Genomic DNA, 10,308 nt, shown 5'->3' with positions numbered 1-10,308 from the left:
TCATGTGAGGTATTTATTTTGCAACCATTCAGTTCAGCTGTCCAGTATCAGGTTACCAAAGACAAATTTTCAAACTCCCGGTTAATCTCCACCAAAGTTTCTACTGTTTGGTTACTTCAGGATGGCTAGCATTCGGAGAGAAGAGGATCCCCCAGGTAGTCTGTACATAATTCAGAGAGAGGACATCAGAATTTAGCATGGGTCTGTTTCGGGTATTAAGGTACCACAGTGAAGCATGTCATTTGACTGTGGGTGGCAAAGGGACGGCACTGAGCATGCCTAACCCATTCCCCGGCATTTCGGTCCAATCAGCGCATGCTCACAATGACCATCCATGGGTGAAAAAGAAGAGCTGAAAGACACATGTGCTGAGCAACATTTAATTTCTGCTTGTTAAACGGATGATTAGGCACCAGTATGGCACCATCCAGACACTGGGAGTTTGTGCCACTCCTGCCACTCCATCAGTTTTGCTGGTTCTGCTCATTCTGCTTTCCTGCAGTGGATGCCACTTCCCAAAGAACCATGCTCCAAAAAACAAAAGAGAACTGAAAAACAAAACAGGAAACTTTCAAGATAAAGAATCCCCACAAAAGGAAAGAGCCACATTGTATAAAGGGATATTCATGTATGTTTAGAGGTATAACTCCAGTACCAGAGCAGTCTGCTGCCACCAGTTCCCCAAATCTTGAGCCTTGAGTCTGATTTTGATGCTCAAAGTAGAGCTTACTGTTGGAAGAAAGATGATGCTTTAAAAAGTTTTCTTCTATTTCCTTGGAAACCCAGTGACTCTCTCCAAGCCAGATCCCAAAGCTACCTTTGCCCATCCTTCTCTCTCTCTCTTCTCCGTGACAGCACTGTGTTCAGCACTAGAGGAGAAAAGATAAGAGTGGATATGGAGGGACTTAAAGATCTGGGACCTGGAAAACCATGGTAGTTGAAATGTAAGGTTATACAGGAGATAATGGCAGGATATGAGGCAGGACAAATAAATCAGGGATAGACTGTGGCAATACAGGGGGTTTCAATTTTGTTCTTTGGGCAATAGGGGGCCAAAAAAAAAGTTTCTAAGTAGGGAAGTGACATAGTCAAAGGCGTGGTCAGAATTATAAATTTTCAGAGACCCCTGTGGCTGTGTGTAGGATGAACTGGAAGGAGAAAAAGAAAAGATGTGGAGAAAGCCATCATGTTACTGCTACAGTTCAAATATGAAGTGATCGGTCCTGAAGGCTAGGTATGGTAATGACAGGACAGAGACAAGAAATACTTCAGAGGTAGAAAAGACAAGTCTTGCTGACTGATACTATGTGGAAGGTGAGTGGGGGGAATCTACAATCTACTTTGATGCTGAGGTTTCTACCTTGGGTGACTGGATGGATTTCTTAATTAACCCAACAAATATTGAGGACCCATGTGCCAGGTACTGGGTATGGTGATGAACAAGACAGACATGGTCCCAACTGTCGAGGAACCAGTCTACCAAGAGAAGCAACAGGGCAGGCAAACAAATATAGAAAATATTATTTATTTAATTACAATTTTTTTTTTTTGAGACAGAGTCTCGCTCTGTTGCCCAGGCTGGAGGGCAGTCACGTGATCTCGGCTCGCTGCAAGCTCCGCCTCCCAGGTTCAGCCATTCTCCTGCCTCAGCGTTCCGAGTAGCTGGTACTACGGGCGCCCGCCACCACACCCGGCTAACTTTTTGTATTTTTAGTAGAGATGGGGTTTCACTGTGTTAGCCAGGATGGTCTCGATCTCCTGTCTTCATGATCTGCCCGCCTCAGCCTCCCAAAGTGCTGGGATTACAGGCGTGAGCCACCATGCCCAGCCTTAATTACAATCTTAACTTGCCAGGCGAGGGTGTAATAAAGAATCTAACCTACTCTGCAGTCAGGGACAATATAAATGATGGTGCCATTCCCTGAGACAGAAAAATATGAGGAGGATCTGGATGTAGTGGGGGATGAGTACAGCTTGGAATGTAATGAATTATAGGCAACTGTTGGAATACCTAGCTGGGGATTTGCAAGAGACAGAAACTTGGAAAGAGGGGCCAGAGAGAGAGTTAAATCCAGGGGAGACTAAGGAATATGTTGGAGAATAAGTTCCTAATGCATAGCCTTCCACTTGGGAGAATGAGCTAGGCCTTCCTAGAGACATCAACAGGGCAATACCACATTCAGACGTCAGCGTTTGATGATACCACGAAGGTGAGGCTGAGGCAAGGGCATGCCCAAGTCTACTGGCTCAAGAAAAGAGAAACATTGCTAACGAAATATCTGTGAAAGGTGGCTGGAGAAGGTCAGACACTGTAATTTGCAGGCATGAAAGAACCTAAAGCCCTGATCAGCCTTTTAGTAACCATCAACTTGGGTTCTGAAATGCTAAGTAACGGTAGGGACAAACGGGCCCACAGAGCAAGCACTCAAGATTTTATTTTCATAGATATATACTCGGTTTTTCTCTCATCTTTCTGGCTGTCTATTCCAAATTAATGTCAAAACTAGGGAAGAATTTGAAGACTAGAAAATTCCCTTCTCAGGCAGGCATGGGGACTCATGTCTGTAATCCTAGCACTTTGGGAGGCCGAGGCAGGCAGATCACTTGAGGCCAGGAGTTAGAGGCCAGCCTGGCCAACATGGCAAAATTCCATCTCTACCAAAAATACAAAAAAATTAGCCAGGCATGATGATGCATTCCTGTAATCCCAGCTACTCGGGAGGCTGAGGTATGAGAATCACTTGAACCTGGGAGGTGGAGGTTGCAGTGAGCCAAGAATGCACCACTGTCCTCCAGCTTGGGCAACAGAGTGAGACTGTCTGAAAAAAAGAAAAGAAAAAAGAAATTTCCTTCTCCTGCTGCCAACTTTTAATGGAGGGCCGGAAGCAAAGACGTTGGGAATTCTTGGCACTTAGGCCAGAAGGAGAAAAGTAAGATGCTATTGCCCTTTGTGCCAAACTTGGTCCCCAATGTCACCATCAGCCAGCACTTCCTTATCTCTTGAAGATTGCCTCTACCACCTCTTGGCCTAAGACCTGACTCTTGACCACTTTTGGCTCCCATCTTGGGTGGCTGCACTATGGCACGGGCATTCTCTGTCCCTTTCCTTGGCTCAGCCCTGCAGCCAAGCCTTCCAATGTCACCACTGTCTGATCTGGGATGTTTCAATCAGAAGTTCCTATACTCATGATTCTCTCTTTAATGTAAAAGGGCCTTCTAGTCTGTGTGGCGCATGAGATGTAAAACTGGAGTATAGAATCTGGGAGTGTAAGGACCGATCTCCATCGTTCACCAGCACAGAGTAGAATTTCAATGAATGAACAAGTAAATATTTCCCAAGTAACCTGCCACATAAACCCAGGAAAGTTTTGATGCTATATGATAGGCCTAACAACTTGTTCAAATGAAGCTTTCTCCGAGTGTCTGCTGGCTGCTAGGAGGCTATATTGGTAAATAAAGCTCTGCCCTCAAGGAACTCTCAGTCTATGAAGTTAGAGTGAATAAGCAAACTGCCATAATAAAAGAACATACGAGAGCTGTAGAAGAGCACAGAAAAGAAAATAAGTAATACTACCTGGAGAAGTCAAGAAAAACTTCAGCAAGCAGAGGGTATCTGAAGAGAGTCCTGAAAAATAAACAGGAAATTGCCAAGTAGACAAGGCTTGTGAAATGAACACCCCTGACAACGTGAGCGACTGAAAAGATATCAGCATACAAACCCTGTGTATCCAGTCAGGAGGGTTTAATGACACAGGACTCTCCGGAAGCCCTCTCTGCATCATTAATTAAAGCCCTGATCACACTGTGATATGATTATCTGCTGATGGCCCTCCTCTGCGCAGCCCCACCTGTCAGTGCCCCTGGAAAGCTCGCCCCAATCTGGATGCTGCCTTTCAGATACTCCATCCCTCAAGCCAAAGCAGGGCTTCCCAGGTGCAGTTTCCAGGCTCTACCAGGGTCTTGGCTCAGAGAAGACATAGCACTGCCCTTAGGTGAAAAGTTAATGAAGAAGGAAGGATGGAAGCCAGATATTCTTTATATTATTTCAGTAACTTATGTAGGAGTAGCATGCTGATTACAAGTACAGTCCCACACTGCATAATGATGTTTCAGTTGACAACAGACCACATATACAATGGTGGTCCCATAAGATCACATCGTATTTTTACTGTACCTTTTCTATGTTTAGATACACAAATACTTACGATTGTGTTACAACTGCCTGCAGTATCCAGTATAGTAACATGCCACACAGGTTTGTAGCCTAGGAGCAACAGGCTATCCCATATAAGTCTGTTGTAGGCTATACCATCTAGGTTTAAGTATATTCTATGATATTTGCACAATGATGAAATTGCCTAATGATGCATGTCTCCAAATGTATCCCGTCATTAAGCAATGCATGACTGTAACTGGAAGCTCCCCTACGATCCTGAGGTTCCAGGGAGAGAGGGGTTCTGCCTGGAATGTGTTCTAACCTAAGCCTTCCAATGCTCTCCTGGGAATGTGCCCTAAGCTAAGTTTTCCAATACACAGATTTACATAGGGAAGGTAGGTTACTGGTGAGATTAGAAGCCTTTATTTTTCAGTGAAAGCTGGGAGTCCAGAGATGACAGTAGAAGGCACAGCCAGCTCATAAATCAGCAGCATTCAGGGCTCTGGACAGTCTCTCTATCAGCAAAGCAATTGATGCTTCTGCCAGGGAGGTTGCAAAGAAGCTGTTAATCACTCTCTCATTTGGAGACTTGACACCCAAATGGAGGCACTAACACCCAAGTTATAGAGCTGAGCAAAGCACAGAGGTGTCAAATCTGTGTACACCAGTCTGTGAAGTCTTCAAGGGCCCTGAGGGCCAGGCTCTTCTCAGATGCTGCTCCGACTCTCTGAAGGCCTTTACAACCAAAATGAAATGAAGTAACTTAAGTCCTAGCTCAGGGGCAGGTTGAGAGAGACCCTCAACATGGCGATGTCAGGTACTTTGGGCCAAAAGAGAGACCCAGGAAACTGTTGCCATTGTGTTCTCTACCTCTGTCCCTCTCCAGCTGGGCTCGAATTGTCTTGTTCTCAGTGATGTGAGTCCACATCGTGTTATCCTCTTCCCCTGGTCTGGATCTCCTGACCTCGTGATCCGCCCGTCTTGGCCTCCCAAAGTGCTGGGATTACAGGCTTCAGCCACCGTGCCTGGCCCATTTTTTTTGTATTTTTAGTAGAGACGGGGTTTCATCGTGGTCTCGATCTCCTGACCTCGTGATCCACCCACCTCAGCCTCCCAAAGTGCTGAGATTACAGGTGTGAGCCACAGTGCCCAGCCTGACCTTCTTTGATTCTAACATCGCATACCCATGAGAAGAGAGAAAGAGGCGAAAGTGGTAGACTATGACATTTTACAATAGTTCCCCAGTCATTCTACTGGCCAGGGTGACTGTCTTACCATCAAGGAACTGGAAGCATTTGATCAGTCATATCTAGTCAACCTGCAGGGCCTACAACCTGGATTCCTCAACTAAGAGGGAAAATCCCCGTTTGTTTTACAAAAGGAAAAAAGGATCAAGGTAAAGTCAGTGGGAGCCACCGAACACAAACTACTGACGCACTCTGAGAGGGGCAGTAGCTTTGATTTTATTGCTGAGCACCTTAACCATGTGCCAGGAGCTTTTATAAAAATGATCTCCAATCTTCACTACAATCTTATATAGGTTGTGTCATTCTTATTTCAAAGACAAGTTAGCTGAGGCTCAAAGAGAGTAAGCTCCTTACCCGAGGCACATTGCTAGTACATAGTAGGGCTGGGATTTATCATTATTATTATTAGAGACAGGTTCTCTCTCTATCACCCAGGCTAGAGTGCAGTGGAGCAATCACAGCTCACTTTAACCTCCATCTCCCAGGCTCAAGTGATCCTCCAACCCTAGCCTCCCAACTAGCTGGGACTACAGGAGCATGCCACCAAGACCAGCTAATTTTCTGTATTGTTTGTAGAAATGGGATTTTGCTATATTGCCCAGGTTGGTCTCAAACTCCTGAGCTCAAGTGATTTGCTTGCCTTGGCCTCCCAGAGTGCTGGGATTACAGGCCACCACAGCCGGCCTGGGATTAAATTGTAATTTTATTTAATTCTAAGCCCCTGGTTTTCGCACATATCTCATGGCTCTGGGAGAGAGCAGCTTGGGCAGAAAGGACAGTCTGTGATTATAAAGCAAAGTAAAGGTTCTTGGCCTGCAGCAAGATCATGTGCAGAGTGTGGCTTCATTTATACTTGCCACAAACATTTACTGAGTGCCCTCTATATACTAGGTTATGTGGTAGGCAATGAAGATATAGAGTAACACCATTCCTTGTTCTTGTGGAGCTCAGTCTAACTGGGGAGACACCGTAGTATATAGTGGACAAATGAATGAATAAATAGCTGAACAAATGAATGAATAGGCAGACGGACACATGATTAGTCAGCCATTAGTGTTTCAAGCACCATGAGAGTGATGCTTAATACAAAGTGTAATGGGATCACCAGATAAATGATAGGACCAGACAAATGGCCAGGCATGGTGGCTCATACCTGTAATCCCAGCACTTTGGGGGGCAAAGGCAGGTGGATCACCTGAGGTCAGGCGTTCAAGACCAGCCTGGCCAACATGGTGAAATCCCATCTCTACTAAAAATATAAAAATTAGCCAGGTGCTAGTGGCACGCGCCTGTAATCTCAGCTACTCAGGAGGCTGAGGCAAGAGAATCACTTGAACCCAGGAGATGGAGGCTGCAGTGAGCTGAGATCATGCCATTGCACTCCAGCCTGGGCAACAAGAGCGAAACTCTGTCTCAAAAAAAAAGAAAATAAAATAAAGAAAAAGAAAAAAATCACCAGGATTGTTATAAAATGGAACAAACCCATATTGTGCTATAGGAAAGGGTTCAGGGAGGAGAAGAGAGTCCCCTCTGCTGGGACCAAAGGCAGGAGCTCCTCTTACAGAAGAACCTAACAGCTCATGTTATCCAACTCTATAAAGCCAGTATCATGTGGATTTCAAAATAGAGGCCTTCAATAAGAGGAACACAGAAACACAGACATGCACATGCACAAACCCACACTGAACTGGCAGAAGGATAAAAGGGTCTGGCCCTCTGTGCTTAAAGCTAACAGTAATAGAATTGATAAACCTGCCCATGTTTTATGGCACCACACAGCAAAATAAAAATAGAATCTCTTACTTTCCTCATTAGCTGGACTTGGCTGCAGCAACTGTTTGGTTCGGAGTAGCTGTAGTTGTTGGGAGATGGTCCATCTCTGGTGCATCAAAAAAGTATGCCTGTGGGAAACAAAGACCCAGCAGGGAGTTAAAAAGACAATGGTCTGCGTAAGTATTTTTTTAGAGTCCATGCTAACAGCACTTCTGGGCTCTCACGGCCCCTAAGTTCTTCCTACCATATTTGTCATCACACTAAACTACAACCATCTCTGTTTACGTTTGTCTCACTAAATTGTGAGTACTTTTAAAAATTTAACTACCATGTATTGAGCACTTACTATATTACATAACTTACTCTTAATAACCCAATGAGGTTGTTAGGATTATCCTCATTAGACAGATAAAGAAACTAAGACTCAGAGAGACTGTCATTTGATCAGGTGAACATGGCTAATGAGTGGTGAAGCCATAACTCAAAGCTAGGTCTGTCTGACTCCAAAGCACAAGCTCTTAATCACTACATTATAAGTCTTTCCTCCAGGGCAAAGGCTGTATCCTTCTTCATGTTTGTGTCACCAGCACCCCTGCACAGGGCCTGGCATACTAGGTAACCAATCAATACCGAATGAACTGAACTACATTAGCTTGCTGCTAAACTAGTTAGTTGGCTTTCTGCAAAGACCTTGAAAAGAAAGTGCTAGGCATGCTTTCCCTAAAAATTTTTCAGCTGGGAAACGAAAGGTTTGCTAAGTGCTTCCACTCACCATCTACAACTTAGCTGTCAAAAGTCTGAAGGAGGTGGAGGAGGGAAGACATAAGGAGAATCTTTCCACCCATCTCAAGGTCTAGAGAAGCCTAACTTGAGCAAAGTCTAACTTGAGCCCAGGAAAATACCAATCTCACTACCCTTGAATACTGGTTGTTCAAAGGAAAGGTGAATTTGTTACTATATCAAGGCCCACTGAATATTCATGACACCACCTTGGGGTCAGTGCCCTTAGGAAGGTACACTGTGAGAAAGCCAACAACCATCTTTCACCAGCTCTGCTCTCTATCAGCCAGAAGGGGGCACCAACACAACATGCTGGAGCTCTACCCAATCTGTTGCTATTCCATGTTAACTTTCTGAAAAGTTTCCAGATGATGCCTTTCTCTGCAGACTCCCTCTAGTTTGCCCCATTCCCAGAGCAACTTTATTACTTTTAAGAGGCTTCCTCCCTAGGAACCCTTCCAGCAGCTGTTTTCTGAGGCAAGAAAAGAAGAGTCCTTAACTTAAGTGGGGGATAGGGCCGCAGTGCTAGTGCTGGGCTCCTCCAGTTCTCCCACAGGTGCACTGTGCCACAAGCCCCCAGGATGCAGGAACAAAGTCTTTCTTCCAGGTTACCGCAGGACACCCTTGTAAGACAGAATGAGCAAAGACGCCCAGGTTCTACACCTGGCTCTGCTATTATCTCACACTGTGACTTTGGACAAGTTGCTCCACTCACTTCGGCCTCAGCTTTCTGATCTATAAAATTTAAGGATTAGAAAAGATGATCTTGGGGCTGGGCGTGGTGGCTCGAGAGAGAGAGAGAGAGAGAGAGATTGGGTGTGGTAGAAAGAGAGAGGAAAAGAGAGAAAGAGAGAGGGAGAGAAAGAGAGAGAAGCCAGGGAAGGAAGGAAGGAAGGAAGGAAGGAAGGAAGTGAAGGACTTTTCCTTATTCCTTTTTGTCTTTCTGTTCTTCTTTCTGTTCTTTTCTTTCTTTCTTTCCCTTCCTTCCTTCTTTCTTTCCTTCCCCTTCCTTCTTCCTCCTTCCTCCTTCCTTCCTTCCTTCCTCTATCTCAGCTGGATGTGGTGGCTCACACCTATAATCCCACCATTTTGGGGGGCCAAGGAAGGTGGATCATTTGAGGCCAGGAGTTCAAGACCAGCCCGGCCAACATGGCAAAAGCCCACCTCTACTAAAAATACAAAAATTAGCCAGGCGTGGTGGCACATGCCTGTCATCCCAGCTACTCAGGAGGCTGAGGGACAAGAAATGCTTGAGCCCAGGAGGCGGAGGTTGCAGTAACCCTAGATCACACTGCTGCACTCCAGCCTGGGTGACAGAGGGAAACCCTGACTCAAAAAAGAAAAGATGATCTCTTAGGACCATTCTTTGAACAATCTTGAATTCTATGATTCATTAATTCCACAAATGCTTAATAATAATCACAGCCATCATTTGGGGAATGCCTACTGTGCACCAAACACATACTTGATCATTAATCTGCTCAAAAAATGCTGTAACAGGCCATTTTATCCCTTTTAAAGATGAGAAAGCTGAGGCTCAAAGAGATGGAATTTTCCCAAGGCTAGACAACTATGTGTCTGAGCTAGGATTTCAATCTAGTCGAGTCCATCTCCATAGTCTGTGCTCTTCTAATTCTCCACCACGTCCTGCAATTTGTTGCCTAGTCTATGTCCAGTCCAGATCTAGGCACCGTGGAGACCTCGAAGCTGAATCAGCAGGCTCTCTGTGAGTAGGGGCAGGGCACAGTTCCCTGCAAAAGCCAGCAGTAATCACCTCAAACTTAGGCTTATACATCTCCCAACATACACCAAGGGTGCAGCCTCTAGGTGCTTCCTTAGTCATCCCTGCCAGGTGTGTTCTGGTATAACTTAGACATCATTTACATGTGCAATCACCGAGGGGCCCCTGGCAGGTGTGGGGCTGTTACATGCTTCATTGCACTAAGGCAAAAACACCAATCTGTGTTCCCCAGGGGAGAGTGAGAAAGCCAAGCTGTCTGGTTCAGCCGGTGCCCCTCAGCTCAAATAACTCCCCTGCCAGTTCCTCTCTCTGCCTTAACAATAATGTCTTCCATTTACATGACTCATCATATTTTCCATGCTGCATATATCATTCAATCCTTGCAACAGTAAAGACGTTGCCATGGCATGCACGATTGGCCCCTGTTTCTAAGTGAGGAGGCAGGAATCCAGAGAAGGGAAATCACCCAAGCAGGCGGTAGTGGAGCTGGGACTGGAACCCAAGTTTCCTAACTTCTGGCTCAGTCCTTCTGCAGGAAACAATGCCTCCAGAAGAAAAAGGAGGGGCTGGTCACTGTGGAGAACAAAACCCAGGCACAGTGGGCCCCTGGC

The 10,308-nt window shown here is 45.5% G+C and overlaps 1 protein-coding gene across 5 annotated transcripts in view; it reads right to left on the bottom strand.

Annotated features, from left to right (window-relative positions):
* Window positions 1-10,308, bottom strand: part of YIPF1 (Yip1 domain family member 1) — a 39,781-nt gene continuing 29,473 nt past the window's right edge. For 4 of the 5 annotated variants that reach the window (XR_748979.2, XR_748981.2, XR_748982.2 and 1 more), the window contains 3 exons: window positions 7,207-7,304; window positions 3,575-3,625; window positions 1-548 (listed from right to left, as the gene is read on the bottom strand). Coding sequence is in view for 1 of the 5 variants with exons in the window: in XM_010372336.2 (XP_010370638.2) it covers window positions 7,215-7,304 (90 nt within the window). In the remaining 4 variants the exon portion in view is untranslated. The remainder of the gene's footprint in view (window positions 549-3,574; window positions 3,626-7,206; window positions 7,305-10,308) is intronic. The other variant, XM_010372336.2, reaches the window with a different exon arrangement.

This window comes from Rhinopithecus roxellana, chromosome 12 (genome assembly GCF_007565055.1).
Source record: "Rhinopithecus roxellana isolate Shanxi Qingling chromosome 12, ASM756505v1, whole genome shotgun sequence".
Lineage (NCBI taxonomy): Eukaryota > Metazoa > Chordata > Mammalia > Primates > Cercopithecidae > Rhinopithecus > Rhinopithecus roxellana.
This window is presented reverse-complemented; position numbering and strand designations above follow the sequence as displayed.